Source organism: Doryrhamphus excisus, chromosome 2 (genome assembly GCF_030265055.1).
Source record: "Doryrhamphus excisus isolate RoL2022-K1 chromosome 2, RoL_Dexc_1.0, whole genome shotgun sequence".
In the NCBI taxonomy this organism is placed as follows: Eukaryota; Metazoa; Chordata; class Actinopteri; order Syngnathiformes; family Syngnathidae; genus Doryrhamphus; species Doryrhamphus excisus.
Genome location: NC_080467.1, coordinates 5,555,325 through 5,574,695, shown reverse-complemented (window position 1 = coordinate 5,574,695; position 19,371 = coordinate 5,555,325). Strand labels below are relative to the sequence as shown.

At 43.7% G+C, this 19,371-nt stretch overlaps 1 protein-coding gene across 2 annotated transcripts in view; it reads left to right on the top strand.

The window, feature by feature from the left end:
- LOC131108123 (semaphorin-4G-like) overlaps nucleotides 1–18,870 on the top strand; it is a 36,628-nt gene extending 17,758 nt beyond the window's left edge. For both annotated transcript variants that reach the window (XM_058058924.1, XM_058058934.1), the window contains exons 4-15: nucleotides 523–585; nucleotides 703–801; nucleotides 1,882–1,972; nucleotides 2,041–2,154; nucleotides 3,157–3,317; nucleotides 4,782–4,957; nucleotides 6,742–6,880; nucleotides 9,825–10,047; nucleotides 10,121–10,236; nucleotides 10,313–10,467; nucleotides 11,597–11,655; nucleotides 13,432–18,870. In XM_058058924.1, the coding sequence (XP_057914907.1) occupies nucleotides 523–585; nucleotides 703–801; nucleotides 1,882–1,972; nucleotides 2,041–2,154; nucleotides 3,157–3,317; nucleotides 4,782–4,957; nucleotides 6,742–6,880; nucleotides 9,825–10,047; nucleotides 10,121–10,236; nucleotides 10,313–10,467; nucleotides 11,597–11,655; nucleotides 13,432–14,336 (2,301 nt within the window). In that variant the 3' untranslated portion in view covers nucleotides 14,337–18,870. The remainder of the gene's footprint in view (nucleotides 1–522; nucleotides 586–702; nucleotides 802–1,881; nucleotides 1,973–2,040; nucleotides 2,155–3,156; nucleotides 3,318–4,781; nucleotides 4,958–6,741; nucleotides 6,881–9,824; nucleotides 10,048–10,120; nucleotides 10,237–10,312; nucleotides 10,468–11,596; nucleotides 11,656–13,431) is intronic.
- The last annotated feature ends 501 nt before the right edge of the window (nucleotides 18,871–19,371 follow it).

Genomic DNA, 19,371 nt, shown 5'->3' with positions numbered 1-19,371 from the left:
TTTGACATGCAGAAATGAATGATAAATGAGGAATGAAATGGATATAGGAACATTTAACCTTTGACCTTTATTGAAGACTTGTTGGAGAGGAGCACTGAGGGACGAGGACGCCATCTTTGGACTCTGTGATGTGTTTTTTGTTGAATTCAAATTGTCGCCATTCACAACTTTTTGGCCCCATGGTGCGTTATTTAGCAGTCGCATGGATAGTGAGTGAGCAACACCAGGGTGTTTTGTGTGGGCACCTGATTTGGCAGTACAGTACAGTACAGTACAGTACAGTACAGTGGAAACGGTCTAGTTTGTGACGTGCAACATTGTACGAAAACCCAGGAAACATTTGGGTAAAAATGTTTAACCAAACAGAATCCTACAGAAACCGGAGTTTACTGAATGTTCACGATTGTATATCAGCTATGAGTTGCGTTCAAGCTCAGACGGTCGTTGATATTTGAGTAAAATAACTGCTTGACATATAACCACCTGTTCTCTTCTGCCTTCCTGTATAATGCATTGCATCAGATTGAGTGGGAGGCCTCCCCCGAGCTAAAACGTCAGTGTCTTCTCAAGGGAAAAGACAACAAGGTGGGCATTCAACATTCCCATCTTTTTACTGCAGTGCTTTGATGTCCTCACTAAACATGTCTTTTTTTTATTTCTCCCTCTCGCTCTCTCTCTCCTTTCCTCCTGCTGCTCCGGCAGACGGAGTGTTTTAACCACATCCGCTTCCTGCAGAGGTTCAACGCTACACATCTCTACATGTGTGGGACTCACGCCTTCAGTCCGATGTGTGCATTCATAGTAGGTTTGACCTTTTGCTCAGTCAAGCATTTTTACTAAGTGCAAACTCGCCTCCGGTCCATGCACAAATTCACCGCAATATCACATTGATAAGGCTTGAGACTTCAAAATAAATTAGCATTAGCATGACCGTGCCTGAAGCAGGATTTGAGCATCTTCTCGACTTTGTGAGGTTGCCCACGTGTCATAATCATTCTTGACTCTAAACAGATGTAGACCAGCCCTGATTAGATATACAGAAATTCCTCGTTTATTACGGTTAACTGGTTCCTGACCTGGATATGTGAGTTTTCGCAAAGTAGGATTCCTTATTTATAAATGGAATATTTTTGTCAAGACCTGTTTATTAATTTTAATTTTAATTTTAATTTTAATTTTAATTTTAATTTTAATTTTAATTTTAATTTTAATTTTAATTTTAATTTTAATTTTAATTTTAATTTTAATTTTAATTTTAATTTTAATTTTAATTTTAATTTATTGCACTTGTAATTTTAATTTATTGCACTTGTAATTTTAATTTTAATTTTAATTTTAATTTTAATTTTAATTTTAATTTTAATTTTAATTTTAATTTTAATTTTAATTTTAATTTTAATTTTAATTTTAATTTTAATTTTAATTTTAATTTTAATTTTAATTTTAATTTTAATTTTAATTTTAATTTTAATTTTAATTTTAATTTTAATTTTTGCCTTTAGGGTTGATTTTTTTTCTGTGTGTGATTTTTATGAGAATTTATTATTCAAAACTGCATTAAAAGCCTGTTGGTCTGGCAAGGCTGGTGCTTGTGTATCCAACACTGCATAGAGTGACCAGTGTAGAAAACTACATATCGTTACATCCTTGGATGTGTCTTCTGAATGCCTTATTTTCATACTTCAGTTTTAGCCATTTTTATGCTTGAAAATGCTCAAATAATGCATATTTCTTATCAATAATAAGCTGCATTTAACCAGAAAAACATGATTAATATTTTTTTCGAAAAACCGTGACAGTGAGGCAGCCAAACTTACTCGAAAGCCCAGTTTTTTGCAGTACAACGCCGTAGGAGCTAACTCCTCTTGCTTCCTGTCACAGGATGCTGAGAAGTTTGTAATGTCTGCGCCTGAAGAGGGCCGAGACAAATGTCCTTACGGGCCAAGGACGGGCTACACCGGCCTCATCGTAGGTAGGAACCATCCCTTGTCCCCTGCAAACGTTCAGAGAACTCCAGATGACTTTGTTTCTCCTCTCCAGACCAGGAGATGTACACCGCCTCCCAGTATGAGTTTAGAAGCTTCCCGGACATCCGCCGTAACTCTCCGTCTCCCACGCTGAAGACGGAGGATGCTCCCACGCGATGGCTGAACGGTGAGTAGAACCTTCAGTGGAGATCTTTGAAATCAACAAATCCTCCTGGAGCAGTGGATCCCAAACCTTTTACAGTCAAGTACCCCTTCAGAAGTTTGACCTGAAGCCATGTGCACCCTACTCCTGCACACTTCAAAAACATAGGAATATTGGAAATAGTTCAATGCTTCATTCTTTTATAGTAATTCCAGGGTAAATGTGTCTTTAGCATGGTGACATTAGAATAATGCGAGGGTCCAGCTGTCTTCGCTGACTGGTCGCCAGCCAATCACAGGGCACATATAGACAAACAACCATTCACACTCACATTCATACCCATGGACAATTTGGAGTGGCTAATTAACCTAGCATGTTTTTGGAATGTAGGAGGAAACCAGAGTACCCGGAGAAAACCCACGCATGCACGGGGAGAACATGCAAACTCCACACAGAGATGGCCGAGGGTGGAATTGAACCCTGGTTTCCTAGCTGTGAGGTCTGCGCGCTAACCACTGGACCACCGTGGACAATTTGGAGTGGCTAATTAACCTAGCATGTTTTTTGGAATGTGGGAGGTGGGTGGGTGGTTAGCACACAGGCCACACAGCTAGGAAATCAGTGTTCGATTCCACCTGTGCGTGCGTGGGTTTTCTCCAGGTACTCCGGTTTCCTCCCACATTCCAAAAACATGCTAGGTTAATTGGCCACTCCAAATTGTCCATAGGTATGAATGTGAGTGTGAATGGTTGTTTGTCTATATGTGCCCTGTGATTGGCTGGCCACCAGTCCAGGGTGTACCCCGCCTCTCGCCTGAAGACAGCTGGGATAGGCTCCAGCACCCCCGTGACCCTCGTGAGGATAAGCGGTAGAAAATTAATGAATGTATGAATAATTGATAAGTGACGTACCCTTGCGGGGTGTGCGTACCCCAGTTTGGGAACCACTGGTCTCAAGCATTTAGTACACTCTTTTTCTTCAACACAAACCTGATTTTGTGCACGCATAAACATCTCTTCATTGCAGAGGCCAACTTTGTGGGCTCTGCCCTGGTGAGGGAGAGCATGAGCGGCAGCAGTGGGACGGGCGACGACGACATGATCTACTACTTTTTCACTGAGGGGAGCCCGGAGCAGGCTGGCACCTCCACCCACGGCAGGGTGGCGCGAGTGGCACGGATTTGCAAGGTGAGCGCGAAGGCTTGACTGAAAGGCCGTAACCCCTAAGAGTTGATGGAAGGCAGCTGTTTCAAAGCTCTGGAAGGGGGGGGGGTTGGAGGATTAGAGGATCTGTCTGGCTGTGTGGCGGATAAATGTCTTGTAGCAAAAAGGGACGGAGAGCCGAAAGGTGCTGACAGACTGTTTAGCATTTTTGTCACCTTCACTTATTTACAATTACTTTGTTTACGGAGCTTGAATGATAGCAGCTTATTTTTGTGGACAAAAGTATCGGGACACCTCACCGTTACAAAGGAAGCAAATATATATTCATTCATTTTCTACCGCTTTTCCTCACGAGGGTCGCGGGGGGTGCTGGAGCCTATCCCAGCTGTCTTCGGGCGAGAGGCGGGGTACACCCTGGACTGGTGGCCAGCCAATCACAGGGCACATATAGACAAACAACGATTCACACTCACATTCATACCTATGGACAATTTGGAGTGGCCAATTAACCTAGCATGTTTTTGGAATGTGGGAGGAAACTGGAGTACCCGGAGAAAACCCACGCATGCACGGGGAGAACATGCAAACTCCACACAGAGATGGCCGAGGGTGGAATTGAACCCTGGTCTCCTAGCAGTGAGGTCTGTGCGCTAACCACTCGACCGCCATGCCGCCCTTTTTATATATATTTATACTTTTATATATATACTTTTAATATATATTTATATATATATATATATTTGCTTCCTTTGTAAAGGTGAGGTGTCCCGATACTTACTACTACTTACTACTATACTTAATACTACATACATACCGTATTTTCTGGACTATAAGTCACTCCGGGGTGTAAGTCGCACATGGCCAAAAATGCATAATTATGTAGAAAAAAACATACATAAATTGCACTGGAGTATAAGTCGCATTTTTTGCAGGTAATTTATTTTACAAACTACTTGACCAAAACAGACATTACATCACCTTGGAAGGCAAGTTCTAACAATAATAACATTCCAAAAACATGCTAGGTTAATTAGCCACTCCAAATTGTCCATAGGTATGAATGTGAGTGTGAATGGTTGTTTGCCTATATGTGCCCTGTGATTGGCTGGCGACCAGTCCAGGGTGTACCCCGCCTCTTGCCCAAAGACAGCTGGGATAGGCTCCAGCACCCCCGCGACTCTCATGAGGAAAAAGCGTTAGAAAATGAATGAATGAATGAATAATATTTCTTCTATGGTTGATTCCCAGTGTTTTGCCTTCATAAAAATGCTCAGATGTTCAAATATAGAGTGTCCTTGCACCCTTTGTGGTTCCACGGTAGGAAGGTGCAGACGATATGATCAGGGCTTGTCCACAGGTGGCCAAAACCAACGCTGTTGCTTTCCCTTGCCATCTGCTGCTCTCTTTGGGGGGGGGTTCTTCACAAGTGCCACCTTGAAGCCGAGCATCTGCTCTTATTTTGATTCTCTCTCTCTCTCTCCATCTCAGGGGGACCGAGGAGGCCGCCTAACTCTACAGAAGCGCTGGACGTCCTTCCTGAAGGCCAGGCTGACATGTTCCCTGCCCGAGTACGACTTCCACTTCAACGAGCTGCGCAGCGTGTTCGTCATGCCCGGAGACACGGCGAAGGATACGCTCTTCTACGGCATCTTTGGCCTTGGCTGGTGAGCGTGGTCTCCGGAAGGAGACAGGACGAGATATTGGGGAAGGAAACTCTTGTGGCGGAGAATAGATTTAAAAACATGCAGGTTTTCAGGTTAGCAAACATTTGCTAACGTGTTCCTCGTGCTTCGTAACATTGTGGGGAACGCTTGACGCATCGGCGACGGGTTGGTGACGTCATTGTTTTCATAAAACAGCCAATTCCTTGTCTATACAGAAACAACTACTAAAATTTTCAGTCAGGGTGAGGAAGAAGGACAAGTGAGACCAAAACTTACCACTTCCACACGGAATAAGAGGAGAAGCTATTTTCCACTAGATTGGCTCAATTACTAACATGTTAGTAATTGAGTATTCTACTGAAAATATAGTCGATTAATCGAGTAATCAGAAAAAATATCTTTTTTTTTCATCATAAAGCATAATTATAAATTCATGAGAAAAACAATGAATGTCCAAAAAGACGTAATACTAAAATTTGATTCATGTGTTCATTTCAGGTGTTTGCAAACATTAAATATAGGATAAGATTCATTTATATATATAGGATAGGATTCATTCATTCATTTTCAACCGTTTTTCCTCACAAGGGTTGCAGGGGGTGCTGGAGCCTATCCCAGCTGTCTTTGGGCGAGAGGCGGGGTACACCCTGGACTGGTGGCCAGCCAATCACAGGGCACATACGTATAGACAAACAACCATTCACACTCACATTCATACCTATGGACAATTTGGAGTGGCCAATTAACCTAGCATGTTTTTGGAATGTGGGAGGAAACCGGAGTACCCGGAGAAAACCCACGCATGCATGGGGAGAACATGCAAACTCCAGAGATGGCCGAGGGTGGAACTGAATCCTAGCTGTGAGGTCTGCGCGCTAACCACTCGACCGCCGTGCAGCCCGGAATAAAGTAATTCATTTTCTACCGCTTTTCCTCACGAGGGTCGCAGGGGGTGCTGGAGCCTATCCCAGCTGTCTTCGGGTGAGAGGCGGGGTACACCCTGGACTGGTGGCCAGCCAATCACAGGGCACATATAGACAAACAACCATTCACACTCACATTCATACCTATGGACAATTTGGAGTCTCCAATTAAGCTAGCATGTTTTTGGAATGGGGGAGGAAACCGGAATACCCGGAGAAAACCCACGCATGCACGGGGAGAACATGCAAACTCCACACAGAGATGGCCGAGGGTGGAATTGAACCCTGGTCTCCTAGCTGTGAGGTCTGCGCGCTAACCACTCGACCGCCGTGCTGCCGTATTGAATTCATGAATTCATGCTATTGAATTCAGTAAGAGCCCCCTTCCGTACCGCTTCTCTACATTTGGAATGTGGGAGGAAACCGGAGTACCCGGAGAAAACCCACGCATGCACGGGGAGAACATGCAAACTCCACACAGAGATGGCCGAGAGTGGAATTGAACACAAGCTCCACAAGTTCTTAAAATTCGACTTGTCCGACGTCTTAAACGTGTCGTTTGTCTCCATTTGTAGAAATCCAGCATGTGAAGTACGAACAAGGTGTATGAATCCTGTTTTGTTGAGAAGCTTTCGAACGCCTACTGTCCACCTCTGACTCTTATTTCATACTTCTTTCCCTCCTACTCTGTAATCTGCTCCTTCCATCTCTGCCAGAACTCATCCTCTGCCCTCCCCTTTCTTCTTCTTTCTTCCCATTTGTCTTTCTTTTTTTCATTTTCAAAACTAGGTGAGCCTACTGTACATGTGCTGCCGTCGCCATAGTAACGCTGGCTTTATGTGCCGTGTGTGTGTCTTTTAGGAAGAACATAAAGGCGTCTGCATTGTGTCGCTTCTCGCTGTCTGACGTCCAAGAGGCCTTCCAAGGACCTTACATGGAGAACCAGGACTCCAACTGGAGGGAGTACACTGGAAAGATCCCTGACCCGCGACCTGGAACTGTAAGCGTGCACTCACTCACTCACGCACATGTTTACACTTATTTGCAGCCTTTTAAGAGACTGTTGCTACTTCTTGCTCCTTCACTAATATTTTTTTTTCCATATGTGGTAGCTTTTTATTTTTGTCACTTATACAGAAGTACAAGCGAAATACTGCAATCATCCGTCCATATATATACAATATACTATGCAGTGAGACAAGGGGTGACAGGAAGGGATGATTGGGCGATGAAGGGGGGGAAGAAGGGGCACAACAGGAGAGGGGGGGGGAAACCTCACCCTACAATTTGGCATACAAGTAAAAAACATTATTCACACACATAAGACACAAGACCAGCACCACAAAGGGAAAAATAGCTGCAAGCCGTGGTCCCCGTCATGCCCGCACCTGGGCAAAGGGGGGGGGGGATATAGCGGCAAAGGCATTGGATGGGGGTGGGGTGCAATACATATGTGTGTCTATGGATGCATGAGTGCGTGGCGCTACCCCCTTCAGGTGCCCCAAACCTGGAGCTCAGTTCGCTGGGTGTCATTGCAATACACAGCAGTTATATTAGGAATGTGCATTCTAAAGATATACAAACAGCTAAAAAAAGAGGTAGCTAAGAATCATCATACGACACAACTATTCCTCCTATAAAGCCTTCAGAAAAAAAAATAATAATGTGACCTGTTTTTCACCAATAATAACCATTGTTGTTGTTCATTCATTCATTCATTTTCTATCGCTTATCCTCATAATCATAATAATAATTGTTAAAAAAAAAAAATTAACACAACCATAAAGGAAAGTCAATGGAGCAATATCAAGAAATTGGTAAAATGATCCTAATTTATCCCAAAATAAAAATAAAAATAGTCAGTCAGTCATTTTCTATACAGCTTTTCCTCACGAGGGTCGCGGGGGTTGCTGGAGCCTATCCCAGCTGTCTTCCAGCAAGAGGCGGGGTACACCCTAGGCTGGTCACCAGCCAATCACAGGGCACATATAGACAAACAACCATTCACACTCACATTCATACCTATGGACAATTTGGAGTGGCCAATTAATTTTGGAATGGAACATTTTGGAGTGTGGGAGGAAACCGGAGTACCCGGAGAAAACCCACGCATGCACGGTTAGAACATGCAAACTCCACACAGAGATGGCCGAGGGTGGGATTGAACCCTGGTCTCCTAGCTGTGAGGTCTGTGCGCTAACCACTCGACCGCCGTGCAGCCATTGTTGTTGTTATTATGATTATTTTTAACATTGTTACGCCCAAGAGCTACGTACATTACTGGCGCAGTGACACCTCTCCACACCAACCAGTGAGCGACTTCTTTGACCACCCACTAGCGAAAGGCGATGCTACATATTGTAGCTGCTGCTGTGTTTTTGGGCCACATGAAACAATATGGATGGTCGAATCTGGCCCCCAGGCCTTAAATTTGAACACCTGTGTGTTGGATGCTATCTGACAGGATTTAATGCCTGAGCGTTTTTATTATGAAAGCCGGAATGGGCTGTTTTGTCAGCCATGTGGTGATGGAGAAGACAAGCTGTGTGCTAATAAAAAAGGCTGTCGTCCACTTAAGACACTAACCTACACAGATTTACAACCTCGGAATGAAGTCCACACCGCAGGCATATAGAACTTAGGACATTATCAGTCATTATCACAGACAAAACCAGCCTATGTCTCCTTTTTATGCCATATGATCCTAGAAGACGTTTCAAACAGAAGATTATAATATGAAGGGTGGCTGATAACGAGGATGACTGTCTCAAAGGATAAAAACCACCCCAGCCGAAGCCCATTTTTTTCCTCTGCAATTAACAGCGGCCCCCAGCTTTGGCTTAGCGTGACGGCCGACCCACGCTGCGGTTAGCAGACTTTATCCACTGTCCTGTCACTTTTGCAGGACTTAAATTAAACCTTGGCTGTTAAACGGAAATTGGGGGGGAAAACGGTTACGAGCGCGGGAAAGCCGCTTAGATGAGTCAGCCGCACTGGTTGGAGGAGGACAAAGACGGAAGTGGAGTCAGGTGCTAAGATGTGATGACATTTTTCTCTCCCGTGGGCGGCTTTGCGTACTTTGCTGGACCCTAACTCACCCTTCCGCTTTTTAAGCTCTCAAATTGCACACTTTGCTCCTCATCTAGCTTTTTCAGTATGTGGAATCAAACTATGGAATGGATTGAGTAAGGACCTCAAACAATGCACAACGATGAGCCAATTCAAGAAACAATACAAGCAGTTGATGTTTGCTAAATACAAGGATGAAGAGTCTTGAACCAGTCATGATGTGCTATATATAACACTATATTGACACTTACTATGGTACACATTATGTCATTGGATGGTCATAACACCTCGTACTTTGGTACGTGACAAAAAATAACAAAAATTTAAAAAATGTAAAAAATAATAAAAATTAATAAAAATAAATTAATAAATGAAATAAATTTGCTAAATACAAGGATGGTCATATCACCTCGTACTTTGGTACATCACAAAAAATAAAATTTTTAAATTTTTAAATTTTTAAATTTTTAAATTTTTAAATTTTTAAATTTTTAAATTTTTAAATTTTTAAATTTTTAAATTTTTAAATTTTTAAATTTTTAAATTTTTAAATTTTTAAATTTTTGTTTTTTTACATTTTTTCATTTTTACATTTTTACATTTTTACATTTTTACATTTTTACATTTTTACATTTTTAAAATATAGAAATGTAATAAAATAAAGTTTAAATTTATTTTTATTATTGTAACAGTTACTGATTGTAAAAGTACCAGATGGAGGGGTAGGATTTAATAAGTTTTGCTTCTTCCTACTCCTTTTGGACATTTGGACTGTGAACTGATTATGTGATGCATTCAATTGTAATCTGATGCATGTTCAAATGAAATAAAACCATTACCATTACCATCTTCATCCTCCCTTCTTCTTCCTGCAGTGTATCACCAACGCCATGAGAGCCAAGGGCATCAACGCGTCCACCTCCCTGCCCGACGACGTGCTCAACTTTGTCCGAAGACATCCGCTGATGTCCCGCCAGGTCGGGGCTTTAGACGGACGCCCTCTGTTGTTCAGGAGGACTACGGACTACACCCGCATGGCAGTGAGCGCCGTGCAAGGCTTGGATGGAGAAGCCTACCATGTGTTGTACATGGGGACGGGTGTGTGTAAGCACTGTGATCTTGTTGACTGCACGGAATCCACAGTTGACTCCTGACCTCGCTCTCTCTGCAGATGAAGGCTGGTTGCACAAGGCCGTACACGTGGAGGGTCACCTGCATATTATCGAGGAGCTGCAGCTGTTTGAGGAACCGCAGCCGGTGGAGAACGTGCTGATCTCTGAAAAACAGGTTGTGTGTCCTGATCACATACATACACACACACACATGTGTTACACGACTTCCACGTGTCCTCTTCTCTTGACAGACGAGTGTTTACGTCGGCTCGCCGTACGGCGTGGTGCAGCTCCCCCACTCCAACTGCCGCAGGTACGCTTCCTGCTATGACTGCATCTTTGCCAGGGACCCCCACTGTGCCTGGAGCGGAGCCCACTGCGTGGATATTGCCGGGTACCCAGACAGGTATGGTGTGTGTGTGTGTGTGTGTCTCTTCAACACAAACAACACTATGCCCTATTTCCCAGAAGTGTTACGTAATTCCCGTGGTAACAAATAGTACACGGCCCTAGCTGCTGACCGGAGCGTCACCCTTATCGTATCTCATGTTCAATACCTCAGCGCTGCTCAGGTCTGCTGTACCTTATCACTATTTGCTCTAGAGCAGGGGTCTCAAACTCAATTCACCTGGGGGCCACTGGAACTAGGGTCTGGGCAAGGCTGGGCCGCATCAGGTTTTCCAAAAAAAAAAAAAAAAAACGCATTTATTAAAAACAGAAAAATATACAAACTTTTTCAGTGCTTTGGTTCCGATGTTCTACAATAAAAGCTCTGATAAAACATTCCACTGTTCTCAAATATCTTCATTTTTATTTTTCTGCTCAAAATAAAAATAAAATAAAAAAAATAAAGCCAAAAAGTTACCACTTCCACACAAAATAGGAGGAGAACTCATTCATTTTCTGCTCCAGCAACCCCCTGCGACCCTCGTGAGGATAAGCGGTAGAAAATGAATGAGTTCTCCTCCTATTTTGTGTGGAAGTGGTAACTTTTTGGCTTCTTATTTTGTCTTTCCCCACCCTCGGCCATCTCTGTGTGGAGTTTGCATGTTGTCTCCGTGCATGCGTGGGTTTTCTCCGGGTACTCCGGTTTCCTCCCACATTCCAAAAACATGCTAGGTTAATTGGTGACTCCAAATTGTCCATAGGTATGAATGGAATGTGAGTGTGAATGGTTGTTTGTCTATATGTGCCCTGTGATTGGCTGGCGACCAGTTCAGGGTGTACCCCGCCTCTAGCCCGAAGACAGCTGGGATAGGCTCCAGCACCCCCCGCGACCCTCGTGAGGAAAAGCGGTAGAAAATTAATGAATGAATGAAATTCAAAAATGCTGCCCGGGCCACACTTTGGACACCCCGGGGATGCCCGATGGCACCATTATTCTACTCAACATGGACCACACTGGCTTTGGAACCAGGAGTTCAGAACATTCAAAGACAGATATCCTTCCAATTTGGTGAAAAGCTAGATTTAAAAAGTACGGTGACACTATTCCTAGTCGAGGAATCATGTTGTTTTTCTCTTGCTTGTCGCAGATCCACTCTAATCCAGGACGTCCAGCGAGGCAACAGGGGGTGCGACACCACTCAAAGAGGTACGTCCCAATTCTCACCTGCTTCCTACCAACTTTGCTTTTCATGAAGTGAATAATAACACAGAGATGAAAAAGAGAAAAAATGCATGGTTGTCATCATCTGGCACGAGGACCCCTTTGAAAGTTGATTATGTGCCCAGCCCCCCTCTGACACCCCCCCTCCCTCCTGTTCTTTAATCCCATTCTGGGGAGAAATCTGTTTGATATTCACCGCAGGCAAAGTCCTACCTTCCACTTCACAATTTCATCCTGATCAAAAGTGGCATCTGCTTTTGTTTTAGCCGTGCAAGGTGATATGATGGCTGACTTTGGACAGCCTTTGATATAAAGTCATGTCAAAAATTAGGACACCCCAAGGTGGAGCTCTACTGCTCCTGAACTGCTGCACACCTTTGTCACTACTACACCCACTGCTACACTACTACAGCGTTGCATGTGCTTTTATGTATATGAGAAATAATCCACAAGTTGGACCCCATAAATTGGACTGGCCTCTATAAAACATTCAATGTCACTTCAATCGCCGCGGAGTTCGGTTAGCAACTTCAGGGGACTGGCGAGTACACGTGAGGAACAGTTGAGCAAGATTGATCCAAAAAAACGTGGCCATTTCCATCCAACATGATGAAAGTTGCCGTGGAGGAGTCGTAGCAAATCAGTAATCAGCTGACTGATTTACGCCGGAAACTGGCGTTCAACACGATGGGTACCCCCGCTCTAATTACGGTAAAGCTTTGAGGATGTATGTATATTACATGTCAGCGTGTCTGACAATTATTAGGAATTATTTTGCAGTGCATCCCTGCACATTTGCCATTCACGGCCCTTCAACTTGGTAATGTTTTGGCCAAAGAAAGTATTTATATTAAGGCTGGATTGAAATGGATTTTTGGGGGACACAGATTCTGATATTAGGCCATTGAACCTTTTCATAATTGATATGTGGACTGTTATCACAATCACATTTTCACACAGGGCCGTGTTGCGTTGGACTGATCTGAAACATTGAATCGTCACAAACACCCGGGTTTGAATCTCCACTAGTGAGGAAGGGCATCCGGAGTATGGAAAGGGCTCAAGCGAAAAGTCTGCTGTGGCGACTCCGTAATCAGGAAAAAGCTGAAAGACAAAAACAAAAACGTGCAAATAAATGAGAAAAATAGGATGGGGGGGGGGGGGGTGGAGGGGGGTAGGGGGGGAAGACGTTTTCACACCACTGTATGTTTTAAATGGCTTATTGTCTTTTGATGTCTACGATATTGGGTCACTATAGGGGTGTTATTTCATGTGTAGAGGGCTCTACTGGTGTCTGTTGAGGGTAGTGAAGAGGTTCTAACTCTGATCATTCATTCAGGGAAAGTCAAAATAAGAAGCCAAAAAGTTACCACTTCCACACAAAAGAGGAGGAGAACTCATTCATTTTCTACCGCTTATCCTCACGAGGGTCACAGGGGTTGCTGGAGCCTATCCCAGCTGTCTTCGGGCGAGAGGCGGGATACACCCTGGACTGGTGGCCAGCCAATCACAGGGCACATATAGACAAACAACCATTCACACTCACATTCATACCTATGGACAATTTGGAGTGGCCAATTAACCTAGCATGATTTTGGAATGTGGGAGCAAACCGGAGTACATATTCTATGAGGGATTACTCATAAAGTACAACTTTTTAGTAAACATCTAGCGTAGTTTCTCATGGGCAGAATTGGTGGCTTTTTGTGGATTATTCCGTTTTTTCTGCCATTGGACTTTGGACTTTTTCTTTCATTCCAGACGTCACCATTCGTAGTCGCTTTGTTCGAGTCGGCGACGACGTGCTGCTGCAGTGCGAGCTCAGCTCCAACCTGGCCACGCCCCTTTGGACGCTGGACGCCGACGAGCTCCATGGGTACGGCCTCAGTTCCGGGTTCAGGACCGGCATCGACGGCCTGCTCATCATCGAGGCTCGGCAGGACCAGAGCGGCTTGTACACCTGCTACGCTCTTGAGAATAATGTCAAGGTTGCCGTGGTTACCTACAATGTCACCGTTAGTCCAGACCTGGCCCCTCCTTCCCTGGTTGAAGAACAAGCTACCGCCTCACCGGTGCCCACGGCTCCGCCCTTGGCGCCTCTTCCCCCCCACTCGGAGCTGATCTCCTCCAGGAGCATGGAGGCCTTGTACCTGTCCCTCATCACCATCCTGGGCAGCCTTTGTGTGGTTCTCGCCGTGGTGCTGTTCTACGTCGGCTTCTGTCTTCGAGTGGGCCACGGAGGGAAGTACTCTCTACGGGCCGCTGCCGCCGCCTACCCAAGCTGCAAGAGAACCAACCGAAACAGGAAGCAGCAACGAAACTCCGCCCTCATGGAGCTGAAGACCATTTCCGGCCATTGCAACGGGGTCTCGAAGCCTCCTCACGACGGAGGCTTCCTCCAAATTGTTCCCGGTGAAGCTCACGCGGAGACACCTCCCCGGGCACCTCCTCCGCCCCCCACGCCGCCCGAGTGCAACTTCCCCAACGGCTTGTCTGCCACGTTGCCCAGCGTCCTGCGCAGGATGAACGGCAACAGCTATGTGCTGCTGAGGCAAAGCGACGCCGAGAACGCGTCAACGCTTTGCTCGCCCTTCGCGGACGAGCTCAACAGGATCTTGGAGAAGCGTAAACAGCTGCAGCCGAGGCCGGACGAGAGCTCCGTGTAGCGCCCCCCCGGTGGTGGGAGGACGACATTCGGGACATGATCTTGCACTCAATTTTCCTAAAGATGTGAACAACAAAGACATGCTAGCATGGGCATGGAATGGAATAGCTTTCTACCTCACCTCGTGTCTCTGCCCTGAGGGACACCTGCAGCCTGGAGCGAGGAGAAGAATATTGAAACACACGTGAAGACTTCCATATTTGGATGGACTCAGCGGAGGGCAGCGAGCCGACGTCTGCGTGCGCTAACGCCTATGCATTTTTCCAACTGAACGCATCCTTTTTCACTAACCTTTAACACTCAAGGTACAGTACAAGGTACAGTACAAGGCACAGTACAAGGCACAGTACAAGGTACAGTACAAGGCACAGTACAAGGTACAGTACAACCTCGCTTTTCCTCGTTCAGTTCTATCAGAATTCTGTGTGAAAGGTATATTTGTTCCTGTCACAAATACACAGTGCGCTTGAACGTGCCATCAGTGCATAACGCACAGAAAGGAGTCGTTCATGATTCTTAAAGAAACAGAACCAGAGGCCCACCTCTAAAACAAGCTCTGCTTCAGTCAACAACGTGTGGACGCTTTATTGTCCCACTCCACTCATTTCGAGAGGGGGGGGGGGGGGATGAAAACCAAGGTACTGCTGTAGTTGGTATTCACCAGTACGGGGGGGTTACATGAGCTTGTCGCAAGATCTCACGAGATTCAAACATAACAAGATTTATTGTTCAGAAAAAAACTGCCTACTGGTGTGTACTGGTGTGTACTGGTGTGTACACGGCCTGCGAGGATAATAAATCCATTCCGTAATCCCACCATGTTTTTCCTCTTGTGAGATCAAATGACTTATTTTATCTCGATGAAGCCATGGCCCAAATTCAAATGAACAAACCGTGAATCCATTGTCTCACCTACGAGGTTTGTGTTGCGATATGCAAATCAATCCATGACGCCATCTATACTCTTAAAAATGGTGAGTTAAAAACAAACCAATTTGGGTAGTTTCCCGGCGCTGGTTAAATATTGGACCCAACAAATTGGGTTGGCTCCCTTAATACAACAATTGGGTTGTTCATACAAACCACTTTAAACCCAAGTCAGGTTGCTAATATCCAATTCATTCATTCATTTTCTACTGCTTTTTCCTCACGAGGGTCGCGGGGGTGCTGGAGCCTATCCCAGCTGTCTTCGGGTGAGAGGTGGGGTACACCCTGGACTGGTCGGCAGCCAATCACAGGGCACATATAGACAAACAACCATTCACACTCCCATTCATGTAAAAGGCACCAAATGATCTGATAACATCCTGATTTGGATTCTGTGTAAAAGGCACCAAATGATCTGATAACATCCTGATTTGGATTCTGTGTAAAAGGCACCAAATGATCTGATAACATCCTGATTTGGATTCTGTGTAAAAGGCACCAAATGATCTGATAACATCCTGATTTGGATTCTGTTTAAAATGCACTAAATGATCTGATAACATCCTGATTTGGATTCTGTTTAAAATGCACTAAATGATCTGATAACATCCTGATTTGGATTCTGTGTAAAAGGCACCAAATGATCTGATAACATCCTGATTTGGATTCTGTTTAAAATGCACTAAATGATCTGATAACATCCTGATTTGGATTCTGTGTAAAAGGCACCAAATGATCTGATAACATCCTGATTTGGATTCTGTGTAAAATGCACTAAATGATCTGATTTTTAGTATATTGAGGTCGCTAAGTAAAAAATAGGACAAAATAATAAAAAAATTGAAAATGGTATTTAAAATGATAAAAAAAAACAACAAAATAATTAAAATTGCATCACCTGAAACGCCGGCCGTATATCCACATTTGGATTTCAGTTCACCAAAGCTGGTATCGGAAGTATCGTCTTTCAGTATCGATCCACGCATCACTACCACGTCATAATAATAATCAGATCCAGCCAATATCCCCCCCCCCCCCCAGAATGTAAATGATTTGATCAATAAATAAAAGTCCCGCCTTTGCTTCTCCCTGACTACTTAATGGCGTCTCTCGCTGCCTGGCTGGTTCAGTGGTTGAGTGGTTCAGTGTGACCTGACGCCCACAATGATTAGCTGGTGCAGCTCCTGCTTTGACGTGCCTTTTTTTTGATTGAGACTAACGAGGCAGCGGCGTCAGGTTGGAAAAGGTGCGCTCCCGAGCTTTCCCGTCAGTGGTATTGATGAAAACCACGGAGGAGGGAGCTCTTCACGCGTTTAAACGCCGTCATTAAAGCTCTTTCACCTCATTTGGAAGACGCCCCGGCGCATCTCCAGGGCTTCTTTGGAGGTGTCAGGCTTTTGCGGCGAAGACGGCGCCGAGCTCTTCGTATTCCCTCTAATTGTCTCTCTTAATCCTGCAAATGCAATCTCCTGCAGGCGGATTGTAAAAATCAGCGATACTAAAACCCGGACCTTCTCCTAATGAGCAGGGAGCCACAAACAAGTCAGACGTTCTTATTCAGCAACTTTGTTCTCGCCCTGAAAAACCTTGTCCGTGTCAATGTTTTGTATAAAAGGCACCAACACGTACGATGTTTGTCCAGCCTTGTTCTGCCTTCTGAGGCCGTACCACAAGACCCTTTCACACTGCCACTAAAAGTCTGCATTTTCCTGCCTTTTTTCCCGTCATTGTTCTTTATAAACCGCACCGACACGGGATGGTAGAGAATGATGTTCTGCCTTCTGAGGTGCTGTCAGCATTCTTATGTATGAACTACACACGGGTAGAATCAGAGAATCGAATGGATTATCCTGATTTGGATTCTGTGTAAAATGCACTAAAAGATCTGATAACATCCTGTTCTGGATTCTGTGTAAAAGGCACTAAAAGATATGATAACATCCTGATTTGGATTCTGTGTAAAATGCACTAAATGATGTAATAATATCCTGATTTGGATTCTGTGTAAAAGGCACTAAATGATCCTGGTAGAATCAGAGAATCAAATGGCTTGTTAACAAAAAACATCCTGATAACATCCTGATTTGGATTCTGTGTAAAATGCACTAAATGATGTAATAATATCCTGATGTGGATTCTGTGTAAAAGGCACTAACTGATCTGATAACATCCTGATTTGGATTCTGTGTAAAAGGCGCCAAATGATCTGATAACATCCTGATTTGGATTCTGTGTAAGAGGCACTAAATGATTTGATAACATCCTGATTTGGATTCTGTGTAAAAGGCACTAAATTATCTGATAATATCCTGATTCGGATTCTGTCTAAAAGGCACTAAATGATCTGATAACATCCTGATTTGGATTCTGTGTAAAAGGCACTAAATGATCTGATAACATCCTGATTTGGATTCTGTGTAAAAGACACTAAATGATCTTATAATATCCTGATTCGGATTCTGTGTAAAAGGCGCTAAATGATCTGCTAACATCCTGATTTGGATTCTGTGGAAAAGGCACTAAATTATCTTATAATATCCTGATTCGGATTCTGTGTGAAAGGCACTAAATGATCTTATAATATCCTGATTCGGATTCTGTGTAAAAGGCGCTAAATGATCTGCTAACATCCTGATTTGGATTCTGTGTAAAAGGCACCAAATGATCTGATGATATCCTAATTTGGATTCTGTGTAAAAGGCACCAAATGATCTGACAACATCCTGATATGGATTCTGTGTAAAATGCACTAAATGTTCTGATAACATCTTGATATGGACTCTGTGTAAAAGGCACCAAATTATCTGATAACACCCTGATTTGGATTCTGTGTAAAAGGCACCAAATGATCTGATAATATCCTGATTTGGATTTGGATGTAAAAGGCACAAAGCTCCATTGTTGGGAATTGTGCAGCATCTCTCTGTAAGAAGCTACTGATATGGCTTGGACGTCTCAATTTTCTGGGAATTCTGTGTGAAAGTTATTCGACTGTGGGATGCCGACAATGCATCCGTATTCCATTTTCCCCCGAGTTCTGTGATAAAAGACACATACGGATGAACTCCGGTGCAGCTCTGATATGACAACTGTGTGTCACGTCTGTGTGAAAGAGGCTTAATGATCTCATTCTGGGACTTTGTGTTGCTGTGTGAAAGTCCTCGCAGTTGCAGCGAGATCCCATTTGCCTGCGTCTACTGTTGGCGTAATCTCACAGGAACAAAATAGCGTGCTGCTGTGTGAAAGTGTACACTGTTGTGCCAATACTCACTTACATGTGTGTGTGTGTGTGTGTGGTTCCCCATTGTGCACATTTTGTGTAAAATGGGTTTTTATTTTGTACTTGATGTGAGACAGTCTGTCACTGAGGGCTGCTCATTTGCTTGAGTTGCACAATTAATGCATGAAACGTTTACCCACAGAAAGTCACTAATGTATTGCATCTGTAGGAATATACACAATATACACAATATACACAATATACACAATATACACAATATCCAGGCTGCGTTATGACTTTTTTTCCTGTCACTATTGTTGTGCATGTTACACCACTCTTCCCTTTTCCACTGGAATTGGCTTCAAATAAACTTTGTACTTCAACCTTCCATCTTTTTCCTTCTTATTTCTCTTCCGTGCTTTTCCTTGCTTCCCGACTTCACGGACTTGGTAATGGTAATGGTTTTATTTCATTTGAACATGCATCAGATTACAATTGAATGCATCCCATAATCAGTTCACAGTTCCACATGTCCAAAAGGAGTAGGAAGAAGCAAAGCTTATTAAATCCTACCCCTCCATCTGGTACTTTTACAATCAGTAACTGTTACATTTGTTCACTTCCTGCTTTCCTAATATATTTTACTTTTACAATCAGTAACTTTTACATTTGTTCACTTCCTGCTTTCCTAATATAGTTTACTTTTACAATCAGTAACTGTTACATTTGTTCACTTCCTGCTTTCCTAATATAGTTTACTTTTACAATCAGTAATTGTTACATTTGTTCACTTCCAGCTTTCCAAAATACAGTTTAAGTTTTTAAAAAAAAAAATTTTAATAATGTACCTCGTACCGAAGTACGAGGTGATATGACCATACAATGACAT